General features: G+C 46.7%; 2 protein-coding genes across 10 annotated transcripts in view; one reads left to right on the top strand and one right to left on the bottom strand.

Annotated features, from left to right (window-relative positions):
* aldh18a1 (aldehyde dehydrogenase 18 family, member A1) overlaps window positions 1-18,129 on the top strand; it is a 29,283-nt gene extending 11,154 nt beyond the window's left edge. For 7 of the 9 annotated variants that reach the window (XM_042078298.1, XM_042078294.1, XM_042078295.1 and 4 more), the window contains exons 9-18: window positions 4,696-4,840; window positions 4,991-5,064; window positions 5,159-5,258; window positions 5,831-6,051; window positions 6,730-6,867; window positions 7,218-7,413; window positions 9,273-9,394; window positions 9,813-9,999; window positions 15,544-15,639; window positions 16,283-18,129. In XM_042078298.1, the coding sequence (XP_041934232.1) occupies window positions 4,696-4,840; window positions 4,991-5,064; window positions 5,159-5,258; window positions 5,831-6,051; window positions 6,730-6,867; window positions 7,218-7,413; window positions 9,273-9,394; window positions 9,813-9,999; window positions 15,544-15,639; window positions 16,283-16,479 (1,476 nt within the window). In that variant the 3' untranslated portion in view covers window positions 16,480-18,129. Of the gene's footprint in view, window positions 1-4,695; window positions 4,841-4,990; window positions 5,065-5,158; window positions 5,259-5,830; window positions 6,052-6,729; window positions 6,868-6,934; window positions 6,986-7,217; window positions 7,414-9,272; window positions 9,395-9,711; window positions 9,775-9,812; window positions 10,000-15,543; window positions 15,640-16,282 lie in introns of those variants that run through there. The other 2 variants (XM_042078291.1, XM_042078299.1) reach the window with 2 other exon arrangements.
* Window positions 18,130-20,602: 2,473 nt separating this feature from the next.
* The window catches only part of crygmx (crystallin, gamma MX), a 3,024-nt gene continuing 1,126 nt past the window's right edge, over window positions 20,603-22,500 (bottom strand). Inside the window, exons 2-3 of the mRNA XM_042078311.1 lie at window positions 21,282-21,524; window positions 20,603-20,880 (exon numbers count right to left, since the gene is read on the bottom strand). Coding sequence (XP_041934245.1) covers window positions 20,605-20,880; window positions 21,282-21,524 — 519 coding nt within the window. The 3' untranslated portion in view covers window positions 20,603-20,604. The remainder of the gene's footprint in view (window positions 20,881-21,281; window positions 21,525-22,500) is intronic.

Raw genomic sequence — 22,500 nt, 5'->3', positions numbered from 1 at the left:
TTTGTCCGAGTGGCTGTAATGTAGCCGAGCGCTCATGGCGTATGAAAAGCGACTTCAAACCGCCTAAAACAACTTGTTTGTGAATGTCTGACAACTGCTGCAGCGCATGCACGCACAAGGAAACCAGTAGGTGGAGAAACCAGAAGGCACACAACACCGGAACGATTTTAAGGCTATTTTGCATAGGCTACTTAATGGTGCTATTTCACACGCATTATAGCGACCCCCACTCACCGGGGTTAGGTGGAAGGTGTTAATAGACGATTGGCGTAGCCTACAGTGGACTAGGGCTGTCAAAATTGCTCAAAAATGACGTTCGAATATCCCCTCTAAAATAAACACATGTATTCAAATATATTGGAATATCTAGGCTATATTATTTGCGCATTATGTCAGTGACGCGCATCATGTCATCTGTTTTTAACTTTTTGTATGGTTATTGCTTGACAGGGGGGATCCCAAGCAGCTTTCAGCCATAAGGCATTTCCTAATTCACCGACACTGAAATGTTGAAACTATTTCGGCATAGCCTATAAGCAGTTTAATTAAATGTAATGTTAGTTGTAAACAAACGGGCTACTTGGTGAGGCTTGGCCTCACAGATGCGCTCGTGCCTTAAATGGCAATACAAATCTTCACGATAGGCCTATTAACTGACCGCCCGATTCACGTTGGCTGGGGGGCAGGGGGGGGCCATCAGACATTTGTTCCCAAGGGTCTATGAATTGTTAATCCGGCCCTGCCCCCAACGAACGCAACTTTCCACCTCTGAGACAGCTGAAAAGAAGTCTAGAGGACTCCTAACTCACTAAGACCTACTTACTGTAGGCTGCGCAAACCACAGGCCTTTTTTTTGGGCAAGCCTGCATTCGAGGCAGACCTTCTGTTGAAGAATTTTATATAAATCCTGCGCTAACAGTAATCCTTCAACCCCCGCTATAGGGTGACCACCTGCTAATAATCCCAAGGGGGGACAAGGGGTATGTTTCTGAGGGACAATGTGGGACACTGCCTGGCGCGGTGGTGCCCCCACCTCACGGGAGACTCACTGATAGTGGTTTACCCATTTCTAGCACATACCACCTTACATGGTATATTAATAATGCCCTTCCCCTAAACATGTGTAATTGCTGATGTATCATGAATAGGCCAACCAATGTGTGTTTTTTTTCTAAATAAAGATTCATAATACTTTGAACAGATGCACTTCCACTTCCACTTACGATTTATTTTGGCTAGGCCTATTTCATTTGATTTATTTCTCAATAACAAATTACCTACGACGGACCTTACACCTAGGGAGAGGGGGGGTGTAATTTAAGTCATAACTTGTGTTACCAGAGCCCGTCTACGGATTCTCTGGTGTTACGTTGAAACTATTCAATTTGGTGCAACCCGATACATTTTAGTAGCTCGTAAACTTCAACGTGCCAGTTTACGTTAGAACTGAGCTAAGATGGAACTTGCGTGCAACCGGCTGCAGGATATAGAGCGACCAAATTTTTTTTGAGCAAGCATTGATTATGCGTGACACAGTCTCAATTTGCGGGACGCATGAATATGGCTTCAAATGCTGTGGGCTCACGTGCTACGCGGGACAGGTGGTCACCCTACCCCGCTACCACAGCTGTGGATAGTGTGGCATGCTCACGCTTTATGTCTCCTTCTTGCAAACTAGGCCTATAGCCCAACCATTTACGTCTTCAAAAAATAACAACTTGCCAGATATGCCTTCATATCTTTGGGCTTCATTCAGCATTTTGTTCTTCCACTGGAAATGACTCTTCTACATTTGCTGCCTGCTGCATCCTTTCTGTTTGTATTGTTTAGAAGATGTTTGACGTCTTGAGTTAATGCATTAAACATTGTTTGCTGGTAACCAGCCACAAATAGCCTACAGATTCTTGCGTGCGTACATTCTCTATTCTCTCCAAAATGTGCCCGTTCTATAGGCTGGCCAAGTGCGTAATTCTGCGGCATTAAGCAGATGTATTTGTTTATTGTACAGAAAAATAAAAATAACCTGTCAAGCAGTCAATTGACTACATTGCAGTCAATAAGTAGGGCAAATTATGAAACCAAAACGTGGGTCATAGTTGTCTAAGCCTCTGCTGTGAGGCCAAACCCATGAACAAAGACACATTGATATCTGCAATAGTTTTTTTTTGGCGAAACAAGCTCACAGCTGAACGAGTCATAGCACTGAAGGGAGAGGCAACTGGCATGTGATCTCCCCACGGGCCAATGGATGTACAAGTTTTCTCCTGTGCCTACAATATTTAATCCAGTGTTTTGTCAAGTTGCAAAATGCTAGTCGTTTTAACTCATTTTTATGATAGTATGAAGTACTTTTTGTATAGGGTACTATCTTAATTGCTTTATACTCAATACTTGACCCATGGCTATTGCATCTGTCTATTGAAAGTGAGAATGTGGCATGTGATCTACTGTGTAGGCTTCATAAAATAAAATAAACAGATTGCTAATGGCCTACAAGCTGATCTGGGGTGCGTTTCCCGTACAACTACGGAGGTTAGCTTTTTACTAACAGGATGCATCGTTCAACTAACCAACATGTAAGTTACGACTGTTTCCCAAAACTGTCGTACTTACATAGTACTGTAAGTTTGGACCATGATAGTTTCCAAACTTCAGTAGTCTGGACTAAGGTGGTTAATGACGTTTAGTAGCAGGTAAACGGGCACCTGCACATACTTCTGTGGCGCATTGCGTTAAGGCCGGCAGATGACAGCCGCCGTTGCACAGCAGTCACCAGTCCCCTGTCCAAGAGTTCGAATCTGGGTTAAGATTTTGACAACAATATTGACATCGTTGTTTACCTAAGTTTATCTTTTGTGCAGATCATATTATCAAAATCAGAATCAGCCTTCTTGCCCCCCCCCCCCATGAAAATCAAAGGCTACATATTCTCAGCTGACTCGTCAAAAAGTGCGCACCACCTTATTATTATCTGCAGGTGTGTGACTTTTACTTACGTGCACATGGCTGCAAATTTACTTTTAATTTATGTATTTTCTGCCTTGGGCATTTTAAAATATGGATATATGGTGGTTAGAAGTGTAAATATCAATTAGAAACCTAAATATAATTATTAATTTGCAAACAAATAACTGGCGTCAGTGACGTCTTTGACATGAAGATCCCTGGAACTATGCTTCTACTAGCATTCTACCACAGGTCGAGAGGTGTAGTTGTAACTACACAACTTTACGATAGTGGTTGCGAACGTTCATTGCTACTATGGTTTTGGGAAACACTAACGTAGTGTAACGATGCATTGGACTATGTAAGTTCCAAATATGACTGTAATTCTGCGGCATAAAGCAGATGTATTTGTTTATTGTACAGAAAAATAAAAATGACATGTCAAGCAGTCAATTGACTACATTGCAGTCAAGAAGTAGGGCAAATTAATTTACGAAACCAAAACGTGGGTCATAGTTGTCTAAGCCTCTATAGCGTAGCCTGTTAAAAACGTCGCAGAAGCCTATACCCAATGCTACAGATCTTCTGAACAGTTATTTCTCTACTGGCTCAATTATCACACCACTGTTTTGATTTGCGTAGTTGCGTTAACCCAACACTGACAATAATGTAGACAGCAAATTTCGATTTTCGTTACCACCGTGTAGTCAAGCCTTAAGCCATACCCAAGTAGCCTAAATCGAGGTAAATCGAGCTTTTTCAGAAGGGGCGGCAGGCAGAGCGATGTACAGTGGCAGAGCGACGCACAGTGGCTGAAAGTGGTACTAAAGCTTCCCGCAGCTTCACGCCTCGTAATGCGCGAATGAAGTGGCCATTTGAAAGCGATGCCCACTGTACACACACACACACACACGAGCACACACACACACACACACACGAGCACACACACACACACACACACACACACACACACACAGAACAGGTGAGCACACACACACACACACACACACACACACACAGAACAGGTGAGCACACACACCTTGTGTTGTTACTCCACTGTGTGTGTGTGTGTGCGCTCACCTGTTCTGTGTGTGTGTGTGTGCGCTCACCTGTTCTCTGTGTGTGTGTGTGTGTGTGCTCTCACCTGTTCTCTGTGTGTGTGTCTCACCTGTTCTGTGTGTGTGTGTGTGTGTGTGTCTCACCTGTTCTGTGTGTGTGTGTGTGTGTGCTCACCTGTTCTGTGTGTGTGTGTGTGTGTGTGCTCACCTGTTCTGTGTGTGTGTGCTCACCTGTTCTGTGGGGGTGTGTGCTCACCTGTTCTGTGTGTGTGTGTGTGTGTGCTCACCTGTTCTGTGTGTGTGTGTGTGTGCTCACCTGTTCTGTGTTAGTTAAGTTAGTTTTATTTGTATAGCGCATTTAACATGCACAGAGTGCAACCCAAAGCGCTCCACATATAAGACATTGTCATTGACACATAGACTAACAAAGACAATAGCGGACGGAGCGGCGTAGTCGCCAGCGTACCCGTGACACCAAGACATAGAACTACATTTAAGAAATGTGTGTGTGTGTGCTCACCTGTTCTGTGTGTGTGTGTGTGTGTGTGTGTGTGTGTGTGCGTGTGCTCACCTGTTCTGTGTGTGTGTGTGTGCGTGTGTGTGCTCACCTGTTCTGTGTGTGTGTGTGTGTGTGTGTGCTCACCTGTTCTGTGTGTGTGTGTGTGCTCACCTGTTCTGTGTGTGTGTGCAGGTGAAAGCTGCTCTCTGGGCACTGCAGGGTGGCACGTCAGTCGTCATCGCCAACGGAACTCACCCAAAGGTCACAGGTCATGTCATCACTGACATCGTTGAGGGGAAGAAGGTCGGCACCTTCTTCTCAGAGGTCAAACCCGCCGGTGAGTGAAGCAGTCGAGAGAACACACAGGCACACACACACACCAGGGAGTGAACCAGGGAGTTCACATCAGTGTGTTTACATTTGATCACCAATGTGTGTGTGTGCCTGTGTGCGTGCGTGCGTACATGCGTGTGTGTGTGTGTTTCAGGTCCCACGGTGGAGCAGCAGACCGAGATGGCACGCACTGCTGGTAGAACTCTAGCATCCTTGCACCCTGACCAGGTAACACACACTCACACACCTATCACACATACACACCCACCACAGAAGACTGTATGCGTGTGTTAATGTGTGTGTGTGTGTGTTTGTCCCTCAGAGGAGCGAGATTATCTGCACTTTTGCCGATCTAATGACCGAGAAGAGGGAGGAGATCTTAACAGCCAACAAGAAAGACATGGAACTGGCTATCAATGCAGGTGTGTGTGTGTGTGAGGGAGAAAGAAAGACATGGAACTGGCTATCAATGCAGGTGTGTGTGTGTGTGTGAGGGAGAAAGAAAGACATGGAACTGGCTATCAATGCAGGTGTGTGTGTGTGAGGGAGAAAGAAAGACATGGAACTGGCTATCAATGCAGGTGTGTGTGTGTGTGTGTGTGTGTGTGTGTGTGTGTGTTTGTGTGAGGGAGAAAGAAAGACATGGAACTAGCTATCAATGCAGGTGTGTGTGTGTGTGTGTGTGTGTGTGTGTGTGTGTGTGTGAGGGAGAAAGAAAGACATGGAACTAGCTATCAATGCAGGTGTGTGTGTGTGAGGGAGAAAGACATAGAACTGGCTGTCAATTCTGGTGTGTGTGTGAGAGGGAGGGAGTGACTGTAGCTGTTGTTCATCTGACATCTTATCACACATTCACTTACTCACTCACACACATACACACACACAGAGACACTTACACACACACACACACACACACACACACACACACTCACGACCGCTGATCCTCCTCCTTCTCGCACTTCCTCACTCTCTCTCCTCCTTCCTCAACCCCCAGGTCGTATGGCCCCTCCCATGCTGAAGCGTCTGAGTCTGTCGTCGGCGAAGTTGAACAGCCTGGCCATCGGCCTGCGCCAGATCGCCGTCTCGTCTCAGGACAGCGTAGGCCGCGTGCTCCGCCGCACAAGAGTCGCCAACAACCTGGAGCTCGAGCAGATCACTGTGCCCATCGGAGTCCTGCTCGTCATCTTCGAGTCCCGCCCAGACTGCCTGCCACAGGTGGGACACACCACGCACACGCACGCACGCACACCACACACACACACACACACACACACACACACACACACACACACACACCTGGAGCTCGAGCAGATCACTGTGCCCATCGGAGTCCTGCTCGTCATCTTCGAGTCCCGCCCAGACTGCCTGCCACAGGTGGGACACACCACGCACACGCACGCACGCACACCACACACACACACACACACACACACCTGGAGCTCGAGCAGATCACTGTGCCCATCGGAGTCTTGCTCGTCATCTTCGAGTCCCGCCCAGACTGCCTGCCACAGGTGGGACACAGACACACACACCACACACACCATACACAGATGCGCACACACAGACACAGATGCGCACACACACACACACACCACACACACATAAAACCACATCATTATTGCTGTTAAAGTGCTCCCAGGCTGTATTCTAGCTGTCTGGTCATTGCACATCCATACATGCACACAGTTTGTCACACTCACATACACACTTACACACTTTACACATTACAAACACACCATCATGCTGACGTGTGAAGTTTCAGGCGTGTGGTAATATCTCCTGTGCGTGCGTGCGTGCGTGCGTGTGTGTGTGTGTGTGTGTCTGCGTGCGTTTGTGTGTGTGTGTCTGCGTGCATGCGTGTGTGTGTGTGTCTGTGCGTGTGTGTGTGTGTAGGTGTCAGCGTTGGCCATTGCCAGTGGTAACGCTCTGCTGCTGAAGGGAGGAAAGGAGGCGTCTCACACCAACCGCATCCTGCATGAGATCGCCCAGGAAGCACTGTCCCTGCACGGGGTCAAGGACGCCATCCAGCTGGTGAGATACAGTGCACACACACACACATGCGCACACACACACGCACACCAACCGCATCCTGCATGAGATCGCCCAGGAAGCACTGTCCCTGCACGGGGTCAAGGACGCCATCCAGCTGGTGAGATACAGTGCGCACACACACACATGCGCACACACACGCACACCATACACATTCACACACACACACACGCACGCACACACCCCATACACCCCACACACATTCACATTCACACGCACACACACACACCCCATACACATTCACATACACATACATACTAGGGCTGAAACGATTACTCGAGTAATTCGAATAATTTGATTACAAAAAATGATGTAGAAAAATTCTGTCCCAGGTGAGCACGCGTGAGGAGGTGGAGGACCTGTGTCGTCTGGAGAAGATGATCGACCTCATCATCCCCCGGGGCTCCTCCCAGCTGGTGCGCGACATCCAGCGGGCGGCCAAGGGCATCCCCGTGCTTGGCCACAGCGAGGGCATCTGCCACGTCTACATCGACGCCGAGGCCAGCATCGACAAGGTCATCAAAATCGGTGAGGGCCCATCCATATGGAACATGGCAAACACAGCACATATCCAAATATCTATCCATCCTCATCGTAAATATCCATACGTATCCATATATCCAGGGTGCGATTTGTAGGGGGGGATGGTGAGGATTTCCCCCCCTCTGGTTTTCCTATCACTACCTCTGCTAAATTATTTTTATCCCCGGTGGGGACAACATTTATCCCCCTCTGCCCCTCATATTGATTAATGCTACTTCATATAAGTAAAGCCCTGCAACGTGAGAACAGTCTAGTAGGCTAGCCTACATAATAATCTGACATCAGAAACTCACCATCAGCACTCATGCACAGTGGCTGCGTGATAACTTAATTTGGCCTTGATCGTGCAGGACATTTCAGAATGTCGAGTGTGTAACCCATCATAAATGGCTAGTTTCAATGGAAAAGTTAGCTGGACAAATGAAAGAAAACAAGAAGGATTCAGTGAAGCATAATAATGTTTTAGAACCTTCAAAATTAGAAAACTGATGCAACTGAGATGGAGGACAACTGCACGTAGAGTAGAACGTAGGCCTATTGTCCGAAGGAACTTACATTAAATGAGGAGATATTTGAAAAAAAGTGTTACAGAAATTGCTTGGCATCGCTTATTCAATGGCTCTCTACCGAAACACCTGTAATTTGCGGAGGACGAACGAGAAAGCACTCGTTTGATAAATCAGCCAGTAGGCTAGGCCTAGTAGACAAAAAACTTTTAGAAATAATCTGTACTGCAAAAACGAATGTTGGTGGGTATTTAAACTATCTAGCGGGTGTTTTAACAGCTGCAAGAAATAGAAGCTTCATGGTCTTTATGTTCTGGTTCGTAAATTATTTTCATAAAACTTCAAGTTGCCCTATAACTTTACTCTCCAAACTCTTCACTGCACTGTAGGCAATTAACTGACAGTATGTTAGGCTATTTATTTTCTGTAGGCTACAATAAACACTTTTATTTTTTCAACTTTTGCAATATTACGCACTTGGCTACTGAACGCAAATCAGCAGGAGAGAGAATGCACGTAGCCTACGCAGCGTGTAGCGCAATGTGTAGGCTATTTGGTTACCAACTAACACTGATAGCCAATTCACTAACTTAAGACTTCAGTGCCATCATATACAACGTTTTTCTTACACAACAAATACAGAAAGGATGGAGGCAGCAAAAGTAGAGGAGTCATTTCAGATGGGGCAAGAACAAGGTGAATTTGTATGCTTGTCAAAACGTAGTCCTACCCTGCATTAGAGGAGCTGATCATCATACCAAACACACTCGCTGTTTAAAGTCATACACCACGGTAAACTAAAACTAAAATGTTACAAAGGTGGCAAAAATAATATAGGGTATTATTAGCCATGACATTACTAGGCTATGAATCGCTCGTTCGTTAATTTTTTTTTTTTTTTTTTTGGGGGGTGGGGTTTGGGTTACAAACTTATTCAAAATCATCCCCCCCCTCTGGTTTTTACACAAATCGCACCCTGCATATATCTATCCATACGTATCCATATATCTATCCATAAATATCCATCTTCTATCTATACATCCCATACATATCCATCTATCCATACATATCCATCCATATATATATCTCTATATCCATACATATACATATCCATACATATCCATACATCTACCTATACATATATATATATCCATACATACATCTATCCATACATATCCACACACATATATATATATATATATATATATATATATATATATATATATATATATATATCCATACATCTATCCATACATATCCATACATCTATCCATACGTATCCATACATCTACCATGTCATGTCGTGTCATGTGATCTGATTGGCCCATTCTGCTCTAGTGCGGGACTCTAAGTGTGACTACCCGGCGGCCTGCAACGCCATGGAAACGCTGCTGGTGCACAGAGACGTGCTGCGTACGCCGGTCTTCGACCAGATCATCGACATGCTGCGCACCGAGCGGGTGAGAGGCCACGCCAGGGGTCATGACCTCTCAGTCACCAAATCCAAAGTCAAATCCGAAAGCAGCACGACTAGCTGTGTGTGTGTGTGTGTTTTTGCATAGGCCCAATAGATATTCTGAAGGTACTGTAAATACTGTGTAATAGAGAAACCCAACCACGTGTCTGATATGTTGTTGTTGTAAAGGGTAACAGAGGGGTGTGTGTGTGTTGTTCTTGCTCTGAGCCATAGAGGCCCTTTGTCTGTGCCAGTGTAGTGGGTGTGTGTGGACAGTAGACAGGGTGGCAGTGTGCTCTTAGCTGTGTGTGTGTGTGTCAGGTGAAGATCCATGCGGGCCCCAGCTTTGCGTCATTTGTGTGTAGTTAGCTGACCCCAGCCTGACCTCTGTGTGTGTGTGTGTGTGTGTGTGTGTGTGTCAGGTGAAGATCCATGCGGGCCCCAGGTTTGCGTCGTATCTGACGTTCAGCCCGTCAGAGGTGAAGTCCTTGCGGACGGAGTATGGCGATCTGGAGTGCTGCATCGAGGTGGTTGACAGTCTGCAGGAGGCCATCGACCACATCCACAAGTACGGCAGCTCACACACCGACGTCATCGTCACCGACAACGGTAAGGGTGTGTGTGTGTGTTCAGTGTTTCCCACATTTGTAGTTAAAATAAAGGTTTGTACTTAGAACAAGCACTTTTGAGTCTTGGAAAAACACCCATTCCCATTTACATCGGGATTTTGCAAACATTCAGTGTCAGAGTCAGTCAAATGAATAGAGCCCTACATGAGTAACCTAGTCGAAATTGACAAGCAGCTGTTAACTAAGCTCGACATCCAAACAGAATTCTATTGTTAGCTTAGAGATGCTGCTTGATTGCATAACTTAACTTAGTACATTTAGCAGAGTTAACTTGAATGCAGCAGTTTTTAACAAATTTGCGCAGAATGGTCACGAACTAAGCGGATTTAATAGCAATTTAGCCCGCCGTCTTCTATGCAATGCTTCTATGTGGCAACAACAATCCTTAAACAATTGTTGATGTTTTGTTAAATGCACATGCAGAGGAGGGGCAGCGGGCTCGTTACGAGAGAGAGCGGGGCAAGGAAAGGCTGCATGTGTAAAAAGTGCAGCTTATGAAAGGATTTTATCTCATTTAAAGCAACACCAAAGAGTTTTTTTCTACCTTAAAATAATGTTTCCAAAATCGTTTCAGTGGTTCATCAACTCGTAACAGGGTGAACGGTACTTCTGCAAGGCTTCACGACACCAACCGTGTTCCAGCGTCGAGTTCACAACGCATGATTGGCACGATGTCTGCACAACACAGCACATAATTGGCTCAATGTAGTCACATCACACCACATGATTGGCTCAATGTATGTCACATGTCAACATTTTGGCGAGGAAGGGGTGGGATGTGTGTAGACAACGGCCATATTGGCGTTACATATAGCCCCATGCATTTCTATGGAGGATTTTTTGAGTGCTGTGTCTCCACATTAGAAAGTCTCTGGTACAACATGGAACATTATTGTGTGGCGGTCCGCCACAGATTAGTCAACGTTTGGGAAACACTGGTGTCTGTTGCCTCTTTGAATTGGCCATCTTTCCTTCCTTCTCTGTGGCACAAACAAGTTGGATGGAGATCATGATTCTCAGTCAGTATCTGATTTGAAGTTCTGAAATGCCACCCTCTAGTGGTGGGAAGTTGCAAATTCAATGGAGTCCATCTGTTTGGGGATCTCATGGTATAGAACCACTTATTATTGAAATATATACCTTTAAAAGGTGGATATGTCTATTTAAGACATCTATCTCTCTATCCCTCTCTCTCTATCTATCTCTCTCTCCTGATTTGTTAGTACGGTGTCTTGTGTAATTCCGCTGGATTTTCTTGTAAAAATTTTTTTTTTTGCATATTTTGCTAGTATAGAGTCTAAGGAACAAGATTTTTTTTGTCTTCAAATTTTCACGATCCATTTTCACACTTAGATGACATCATCATTTATATAATGCATAATTAAGACTGGGACTACTATCACTTGGGGGTCAAATGTGAGAAAACACTGGTAAAGAGGGTATTTTGCCTAATTTTTGGGTGCTGATTCTGAATATCATATTAACTTAGCTGATTTTTTAGTTTTAAACATGCTAATTAGCATTTGCGGCCTAAAACTGGCCTCCATAGGCAACATAGAACGGGTGAATAGGGTAAAAACTCAAATTTAATTGAACTCCTTGATATTCTTATGAAACTTTACTAGTTGATTATTTATGTAGAGACAATATTTTTTTTGCATTACAAATTTTCTGAAAATATATGTTTATGCATGTAATTTAACAATATCTCATTAATTATTCACTAATTTGCACATCTGAATATTGGATAGTTAACATTGAATGTAGTCAGGTTCAGGTTGGGATTCAGAGCCTTAAAAGAATGGCTTGTTCAAGCGCCAGACCTAGGTTATGCCGATTTCAGTCATCCCTTTATCTTAGACGGATGCAAGCCATGCAGGATTGGGGGCAGTTCTGTCACAGGAGAAGGATTGGTTACAGCAACCAATAAATAGCCTTTGCTAGCCGGGGCTTGCGGCCAAGTGAGAGGAACATGTCAAATTATAGTGCCATGAAACTCAAACTCCTTGCAGTCAAGTGGGCAATCACAGAAAGAAATGGACTATCGCAATGCCAATACCCTTTCTAGGTTTCCCACAAGCCCCACTAACACTTTGCGATCTGCGTCACACAGCCTGGACGTCCCCCTGCCGATTGCCATAGCCAACATGCAAGCCTCGAGTGCACCTATCCAAGACTCTTGGATGACAGAATCTTGTATGGTGGACACCATCCCTGGTCGAACCAAAAGAGACCTGAAAGTCCTGCAAAGGACTGATCCCTGTATTTCCAGATACCTGTGGTTTTGGTGACAGGGACGACCACCTACCCGTTAAGACAAGTGGAGTGAACCAAGGGAACTCCGCAGTTGATAAAGCAGTGGTCCCAGATACAGGAAGTGGATGGGACCTTGTACCGAGCGATCCAGGCTCCTCTTTCCAGGGATCCAGTGCTGCAGCTTTTACTGCCAAAGGTGTTTAGTCGAAGTGCTCACTAGCCTGCACAACAACTACGGCCATCTGGGGATGGACCACAGATTTGATATGACAGAGGTGCTACTGGCCCCAGATGTGGCATGAGGTGCAAAAGGGGTGTTCTGAGTGTGGCACTGTGTGGTTGCTAAAGCAAGACAACCCAAGCCAGAACCTTCTTGGGAAATATGTTAGCCACTAAGCCTTTGTAGATAATCTCCATTGACTTTACTCTCTTGGATTGTGCTAGCACAGGACAAGAGAATGTTCTGGTAGTCACAAATGTTTTCTCAAAGTTTACCCAGGCCTTTCTCACCCCTGATCAGAGAGCTTCCACCGTAGCTAAGTTTCTAACTGAGAGATGGTTCTATGTGTATGGCGTGCCAAGGAGAATCCACTCTGATCAGGGGCGCAGCTTTGAGGGGGAGCTGTTGAAGCACCTGTGTGACACATGCATCATAACAAAGACTAGAACCACCACTTATCATCCAGCGTAAATGGCCCCAGTTGCTCCCTCAGCTCCTGTTCGCCTATAATACCACCATGTACCAGTCCACACAGCACTCCCCATACGAGCTGATGTTCGGTCAGAAGCCACAGTTACCAGTCGACCACCTACTTGGAAATACTGGTGACCACAGGGACAGTCCACCGACTGATTGGGTGGTGCAACATCAAGATTACCTGACTTCTGTCTATGCTAGTGCTAGGAGACACTTCTAAGAGGCTGCGGCATATCGTAGGCATGGTGGTCCTGACACTGTAGTCCTCTTCAAAGTGGTTGTATGCACATCCCACCTCACTGAGGCCAGGTGCAGGACAAAAAAGCTTATCAAGGAAAGAAGAGTAGTTGTCCGCACACTGCAATCATAACACATAACGCAACGTTTCGACCCACCTGATGAAGACCCTGGTGGGTCGAAACGTTGTGTTATGTTTTTAACTCAATAAATTTAGTTCTTCTGGGAGATTGCAGTGTGCGGTCCTGACACTGTACCCATATTACCACCTGGCACTCTAGTCTTTTTCTAGTGGGCAGTGGTAGTGTAGTGGTTAAGGAGCTGGGCCAGCGTACAGTAGCCTGAAAGTTGTCGGTTCAATTCCCGGCTTTCACTGTTATGCCCTTGAGCAAGGCACTTAACCCCAAGTTGCTCTGGGGAAAATGTGATCCCTTGTAATATAGCTGACATACAGTATGTAAGTGACTTTGGTCGAGAAGTGTCTGCTAAATATAATGTACGTAAACTCTTTTGCAAGAACCATTTTCACGGTCGCCACAAAATCCAGGATACATGGGTGTCTACCAAGTATGAAATTGTGGAGTGTCTTGATGGAATTGGCACACACTATAAGATCAGGCTGTATGGGGAAGAGGGCCCCCTTAAGACGTTCCACTCATAATACTGCCGGACAGCATTCAAACCCCTTCCACCTCCCGCAGTCTGTTTCACATGAGTTCTCTGAGATGTAGCAGAAGTAAATATTCCCCCCGTCCCCTTCAGGCCTTGGCAGCAGATAGGTACTGTATGGTCCCCTTCAGGTCTTGGCAGTAGATAGGTACTGTATGCTACCAGGAGGGTGAACTTTAAAGCCAGGTGTGTATGTGGAAAGGCTGACCTGCAGTGCTGGCGCACACGCCCACCTGTGGCTGGTGATCATATATGTAGCTTCCTCTCTGGGAGAACACAGCCGGTCATTTGATATTTTTGCCGCATGGGTGTTTGTGGTTGTTGGAAGAACATGGCTTTATTCTTAATTGTAAGACTTCATTGCTTCTCTCGCACGCCCGGCCTGTTGGCTGTGGATAACCTGTTGCTTTTAAAGAGAGCAAATGCACATGGTTTAGTGTCCGAGCAATGTTTTTCCTTGAGTTATTTGTTTTTTGTATTAGTTCAGGCTGTGAGAGGGCCATCCGTGGTTTGTCTGTTTATACCTTATATTCTTTTGTTTGTTAATTTTGCCTACTGTTACTCAACTACCCATGCCTATGACACGTAATGGTGTACTGTGTTGCCTGTACTATTATAGATTATTTCCAAGGCAAATTTCTGTTAAGGTAGACAATAGAATGACATGACCGGTCAAGGAAAGCATCAAGAAAAGCAAAGATTAAGAAATCGTTTTTGACATAGGCAACAAGGGTGGAGGTGTTTTTACACTTTTCAGACACTCAAAGTTTGAAAACTATGGATATTGTTTTAGAACCAACAACCTTTCTACTTTATCTGGGGGTTTTGTGTGCAAAAAGTGGAATTAATTGTCAAAAAATTAAAGTGAAAATCACTTTTCGGACTAGATATAATCGCTTATTTTAAAACATACAGAAAAAAACACTAAAGATGGATTGTGAAAATTTGAAGACAAATAAAATCTTGTTCCTTAGACTCTATATTAGCAAAATATGCAAAAAAAATCAATTTTTACATGAAAATCCAGCGGGACCCTATTTTCCAAACACAGCGTACTGTACTATGTGGTATTCTCTTGTTTGATTTTCTGCTGCTGTGTTTATGTAAAATGCTGCCCTCTGGTGGCGAAAGGCATGAACAGAACTTAGTTATCAAACTGCAGCATTGGAACAGAATGTGCCCTCTTGCGTGCTGTGTAGATTGTGTATGTTGATGTTTGTCATATAAAAGTCTTATTTATTTACACATGTCGTATAGAGGCCTTATTTATTTACACATGACTTATAGAGGCCTTATTTATTTTCACATGTCATATAGCGGTCTTATTTATTTACACATGTCGTATAGCGGTCTTATTTATTTACACATGTCGTATAGAGGTCTTATTTATTTACACATGTCGTATAGAGTCCTTATTCACACATGTCGTATAGAGGTCTTATTTATTTACACATGTCGTATAGAGGCCTTATTTACACATGATTCATTACTGATGCTGTTGGGTCCTTTTTGTTTTTGTAGGAAAGTGTTCTTTATGTCCTAATTTTCTGGGCTGAGATTTGGATGTTATGCTGTTATTGTCATCAGTCCATGCAGATGTGTTTGTTTATCTTATCTTATTCATTTTGTGTGTGTGTGTGTGTGTGTGTGTGTGTGTGTGTTTAGAGGAGACAGCGGAGCAGTTCCTGCAGCAGCTGGATAGTGCGTGTGTGTTCTGGAATGCCAGCTCTCGCTTCGCAGACGGTTACCGCTTCGGTCTCGGTAGGAATATCCAACTCCTCCATTCTCCCAACTCACTACATCGGACACACACACACACACACACACACACACACACACACTCACACACACACACACACACAGGAACCTCCAACTCTACCATTCTCCCAACTCACTACATCGGATACACACACACACACACACACAGGAATCTCCAACTCTTCATTCTCCCAACTCACTACATCGGGCACACACACACACACACACACACACACACACACACACACACACACACACACACACACACACAGGAACCTCCAACTCCTCCATTCTCCCAACTCACTACATCACACACACACACACACACACACACACACACACACACACACACACACACAGGAACCTCCAACTCTACCATTCTCCCAACTCACTACATCCGACACACACACACACACACACACACACACACACACACACACACACACACACACACACACACACAGGAATCTCCAACTCTTCATTCTCCCATCTCACTACATCGGTCACACACACACACACACACACAGGAATCTCCAACTCTTCCATTCTCCCATCTCACTACATCGGTAGCACACTCACTCACTCACTCACTCACCCACTCACCCTGACGGCCTGTCCTGTTGCGTTTGTGTGTGTGTGTGTGTAGGTGCGGAGGTGGGCATCAGCACGGCGCGTATCCATGCCCGCGGCCCGGTGGGGCTGGAGGGTCTGCTGACCACCAAGTGGGTGCTGCGTGGGGACGGGCACACGGCGGCCGACTTCTCTGAGCAGGGCAGCATGAAGTACCTCCACGAGAACCTGCCCATCGCTCAGACCCTGCCCGGCCAGAGGACCAGCAACTAGAACCCTAGAACCCGCCCGGCACCACGCCACTCAGAGGGAGACTCGCAACGCAGAACCCAACGCAACTCATGAAAAACCCCAACACTCAGAAACGCAGAACCCAACGGAACTCATGAAAACCCAAACACTCAGAAACGCAGAACGCTACGTCAACACCAACCATAACATTTAAGTGTTTTTTAAGAATAAAGATTTTTTTTTTTTTTATAAGCTTGGACGGTAATAAACACACCAAGCATTAAGTTAAAGGACCAAGCACTGGACTGCCACATGGACAGAAAGGGTTAGCGGCCAGTCGGTTAACGGCACCAAGCAGAGTGTAGTAGCTCTGTGGGCCAGAACTCTCAGTAGTGAAGTAGAGCTGATGTTATTACACAGAGCACAGCGAGTCTCTCCTCAAACCAACGCCAACAATCCTGCTTCTGGCCAGACAGGTGCATTGTGGGTAACCTCAGGGCCTGAGGCTTTGAGCACAGTTGATCTCACACACACACACACAGAAACCCAGGTGTGTTTTTGACTCATGTCAGTAACAGCAGAGATCTGCATTCATCAGTGTGCATATCACCTGCTCAGCAAGCCTCAGTTGCATCACACTTACCCACAATCCACTGCTCTTAGTGGGTCGTTTTTGTTGCACTCAGCAACATATCTCCCCTCAACCCCCCCACCCCCCTCTTTTATCTCTCATTCTCTCTCTGCCCCCCCTCTCTCTCTCTCCCCCTCTTTATCTATCTCTCTCTCCCTCTCTATCTCTCTCTCTCTCTCATCCCTCTCTGTCTGTTCTCTACCTCTGCAGAGCTTGGCCTCTGTGTTCTGTTGTGATGGATGTAGAATGATCATCCAAATATGGCTCAACTGCCGACGACTGATAGACCACACACACACACAGACGATTTATGAAACTTTGGACCACAAACCCATTTCTCACACACACACACACACACCCATGCACAAGAGCAGAGGTGGATATTCTCAGTGTGTTTGAGGATGGTCGATGGTCCTCCCCTGCTCACAGGCCTGTTGACCGTCTGGCGGGACCGATAAGCGATCCTGCGCAAGGATGGGGCAGAAGGATCTTTCTATTTCTCTTCAGGCATTTCTTTTTTTCTGACTGCTGCCTTTCCTGATGCTTCTGTTTGTGTTTCCTGTGGGCGTGACTTGATGCTCTGCGCCACAGGGAGAGCTAGTTGGCCACCTCTCTGCTCTCTCCCCAGGGACTGACCACCTCTGGGGGGCGTGGTCACAGACGAGTCTCCATCTGCCCTCCGAGCCTCTAGAGGGTGCTCCACTCTCGCCCTACAGACTGACCACCTCTCTGCTCTCGCCCTACAGACTGACCACCTCTCTGCTGGGGGTCTGGTGGATTGCAGGTGGGGGGGGGGGGGGGGGTCTCGATCTCCTCTGTGGCCAGGGAGAGGCCACTCTTGTCTTCTTCACTGACAACCCCCCCCCCCCCCCCGCCACACACACACTGCTGACCCAGATGGCAGCAGACTCATCGATGCCTCACCTGACTGCCAGCCCAACCGCCCCCCTCGGGAGGCTGGCCAGAGGTCGCTCCAGACTGGGCTCTGTGGAGGAGGCACTCTCCAGGATATCTCTGTTTTCAGTTGATTGTAAAATAAAAGTTTTTTTTTTGCAGAATAATTTTCTCGGCCTTTGTGTTGAATCTGCTGCTGCATGTGCACTTTGTTGTTTTTTTTTGTTTTTTTAAGATTGATGTGCGGGTAAGATTTGAAGAGAGATGGAGTGTGTGTGTGTGAGTGAGTGAGTGTAAGTGTGTGTTTCACAGAATGCATAAAACTCAAAAGTAATGAACACTACTTCTAGCCACTTTAAAAAAAAATACCAGTTCTGTTCTTTCCACTGGGCCTGGTTTTGTGATATATCATTAATTTGTCTGTTTCTTGACAGTGTGGTGCGGAAGATCAGTGGGCCATTCAGCGGGGAATAAGCCTTAAGAGGCGCGTAAGTGGGCCAGGCAAAAGCAAACACAATACTACAGAGGATTAATTATGTAGCTATTAGCACCACGGCAGCCGCCTGCGTCTCCGCCGAGGCTCCGAGCGAGAGATCTCTCGCCTTTTGACGTCTGTACGCCGTTTCATTCTCCAAAACGCGCTGTTTACGCCCTCAATGAGCACCATCAAAAAAGCCCAGCAGAAAGGGCTTGTAGATGAAGAGCAGTGAGAGAAAAGCCCTGATCTTGTTTCAGATCCGGTTCTGTTGTTTCTCCACTAGCAAGGAGGACCGGGATCACGCTCGCTCGCGCGCAGATAAAAGGCGAGATAATAAAAAGAAAATTGCGTTAATGATGAAGAGAGTCGCGGAGTGACAAGACAAAACAAAAAGAGAAAGACTCATTTGCGCCGGTCTTTTAAGAGAAATCTGAAATCCTCTCTCTATCGGCAGTGCAGTGTCGTCTTTTAAGTTGCAGCTCGCATGTTTTGTAGGCTGAGCTCTGAAGGTGAGGGCAGCGGCCCATTCACGGCAATCGCTGCCTCTTGCTCTGCAATCATGCGGAAACGCATTCATCAATCAGCACCTTGCCCCAGCGGCCCTGCCTCTGCGTAGACCAGTACCAGTGTCCGCAACAACTTGTTACACATCCGCAATTTCGAGCCAAATAGGGTCCATCTCAGCTGCCTGTCATCCAGATTTGTAGCCATCAAAGCCGGCCTGTGATCCGCATCTGAGTAGCCAGGGAGGGCCTGTGGCGCGAGGGAGAACGGAGAGCGACGCTTCCCTAGCAAGGCTCCGCGCTCACGCAGCAAAGTCAACAGAGCTTTAATTGAACATTACTCAAGGCCAAAACTCATATTTCTTGTTTTTCTTCATCTTTAGAGACTCAAATATGCTCCCCGCTGAGCGCATAATTTTTTTTACACATCAATAATTCATCCTCAAAAGTTACGTATTCATTTGTATCTTCGCCAATTATGGCCGCCTAATTAACTATTTCAATAATTGATATTTATTTCTGAAAGAGCCGCTCTCCCTAGTCATATGAAACATGCATGACTGAGTCTGTGTTGGGGTGTATTTTGTGCTCTGAGAGCGCGCTGTGCTCGGGGCAAACACCAGGCCACTTTGACTCTTCCTCTTTGAGTTGCGCTGGGCTGTGATGTGGGCCTCGCGCAGGACTCTTTCATGGGTCCCTCACCCCCGCCACACGCCATGTGATCTCATAAAGACTGGCGTGCCCTGCGCCTCAGAAAGGCCCTTTTTGTTCTTTAATAACGCGCTTCAAAGAACGCGCCGGATCCCCATCCTCTTCGTTTTATAGTAGTGATGTCATAGCAAGCTGATGACATGGCCCTGGAGGAGCGGGTTGTGCGTCCGTGCTGTGGAAGGCTAGCCCCGACATCATCACTGATCTTAAGGGGCCTTGATGGAGCTAATTGTGTCGTCTGAAGCTCTTTTCTTCCTGACTAAGGATTTATTTTAGTCCGTGAACTTTGATTTGATATGTTTTAGTTTGCAGCATGCTACAGTGTGACTCAATACAATCTGCATGTGTATTGAGTATAGAACAGGTGTGCTATTTTTTGTGTGCTGTATTTGCTGTGCATTGATGTTAATGACCCCCTTAGACATAAAGGTTAATCTCAAGGGATTTATCCTTTATAAGTAAATGCCCAGTACCTCACCACTTAAGGTAACCTATATATAACCAATGAAACAATCAGTCATGTGTCTTATACACTGCATCTTAGTTCTTGCATGCTTCATAATGCTTTGGACAGTAAGACAATGGTGAAGACTTTAAGGTCGCTTTATTGACTTTTTTAAAACCATTTCTTTAGGAGAGGGTATGGGGACCAGAGACAGAAGTGCACAGCGTTCACAGTTAGTTTAGTTAACACACAAGGAAAACAGCGAGGCCATCGTGGGAGACCTGCGGGTTGCCGTGACTACCCCCTGAGGCCAAAATCAACAAGGCATCAACAACCTCACGTCAGGGCTCAAGCCTGATTGGTCAAGCCTGATTGGTCTGGCCGCAGACTGGACCCTGGAGAGGACTGAAGGGTCGGGTGCGCGTCGGGAGCGGAGGGGGGGTGTGTGGGGAGGGAGGGGAGGTTGGGGTTCGTCAGATGGCGGCGCGGGGGGGGGGGCGGCGGCTCAGTTCTGCTCGGTGACGCGGCGGAGAGAGCCGAAGGTGGGGCTGGCGCTGCCCCAGTCGTGGAAGCGGCGGTACTCTCCGGGGCGCAGGAAGTACTGGCGTCCGCGGTAGTTGGGGTGCTCGTGCAGGATCCAGTAGCCCTCCATCACGTTAACGGAGGAGACGTTGCGGCTGGGCAGGCGCTCACGCAGGTCGGGGCAGTCCTCCATCACGTCCATGCCCTGGCCGCCGAAGTCGGAGCGCTCAAACAGCTTTATGTGGTAGTTGCCACGGTACTGCAGGGGGCGACAGAGAGCACAACACTCAGGGACATGGACCTCGACAGGACAGGTGAACAATCTGGCTTACACACACAAGGCAGCCATGCAACTGTGTATTACCAGTGTGTGTGTGTGTGTGTGTTAGTTATTAGGGGCACCTTATGACAGGAGCAGATGCAGTTGTTGAATGTGTGTGTTTGTATGTATGTGCACGTGTGTGTGCCTGGCCTTACTGGGGACCCCAGAAGCAGTCGTTGAAGCCAGCTCATCTCTGGTAGTCAGGGTGCGTGTGTGTGTGTGTGTGTGCGCGCTTCTTACTGGGGGCACCATGTGGCAGGAGCGAATGCAGTCGTTGAAGCCAGCCCAGCGCTGGTAGTCTGTGTGTGTGTGTGTGCGTGCGTGCGTGCGTTTCTTACTGGGGGCACCATGCGGCAGGAGCGGATGCAGTCATTGAAGCCAGCCCAGCGCTGGTAGTCGGGGTACTCTCCCTTGTTGAGCATGTACTGGTAGCCCATGAAGTTGGGCTTCTCATAGGCCACCCAGCAGCCACTCTCCACACGGATGGAGTTGCAGCGCGACAGGTGGGAGTGCATCTCAGCGCAGTCGCTGCTGCACTCATAGTGCCGCCCCTGGTACTCTCGGTCCTCGTAGAAGATTATCTACACACACACACACACACAAGGAGGAGATTAAGCCAAGGATGGTGAACGAGAGTTGGGGAATGGTCGTCATCTAGACCTATTCTGGTTCTGATCTCGTGTGGTTCTAGTCCTGTTCTGGTCCTGATGTGGACCTGGTCTGGCTGTGAACCTGCGGACCTCCTCCAGACTCGTGACAGAACAGGGCCCGGTCCATCCCAAGGATGGTGGCTACCTGAGGTAAGCGAATGTGTTAAAAATAACACAGTTTGTGTTGTTTCTAACACATCTCTATGTTCAGATAGGGACAACACAATTTGTGTTGTTTCTAACACATCTCTATGTTCAGATAGGGACAACACAATTTGTGTTGTTTTTAACACATTTCTTGTGTTATACTATGTACACTCTTACAACAAATGTGTTGAAAATAACACAACCAACCGTTCTGATGTGTCTGTGTCTCTATTTCAGACATCTGCATATGACATGCACGTCAGCTGGCAAACCAGCCCCTAGCGATTCAAGCTAGCATGAGGAAGAGCGTGAGGAAGAGCTGTGTTTAGATGCGCTGGTGCCATTTTCCTCATTTGTACAATTTCACCTGCAGCTGCAGTTTATTGCGGGTCCTTGTGACTTCACCAGCTAACCAGTCTAAAATGACAGCTGACCAGCCAACCAGTCTGAAATGACAGCTGACCAGCCAACCAGTCTGAAATGACAGCCAACCAGCCAACCAGTCTGAAATGACAGCCAACCAGTCTGAAATGTTAATTAATGGTCTCGCATGCCCTGGCCTGGTTTCCCTGTCTCCTTCTGTACAAAGCTCCAGCCGCTTCTGTAGGCACCTCAGCAACTCAGGAGGCAACAGCCAGAGAAACTAGGGACTTGAGTTTGGAGATGGAGCCATCAGTCAACCGTCAGCCGTCAGTCAACCGTCAGCCGTCAATCAACCGTCAATCAACCGTCAGTCAACTCAGAAGTAATGAAAGGACTA

Source organism: Alosa sapidissima, chromosome 22 (assembly GCF_018492685.1).
Source record: "Alosa sapidissima isolate fAloSap1 chromosome 22, fAloSap1.pri, whole genome shotgun sequence".
Classification (NCBI taxonomy): Eukaryota; Metazoa; Chordata; class Actinopteri; order Clupeiformes; family Clupeidae; genus Alosa; species Alosa sapidissima.
Note: the sequence above shows the minus strand (reverse complement) of the source record. Positions and strands in the feature narration are given on the sequence as shown.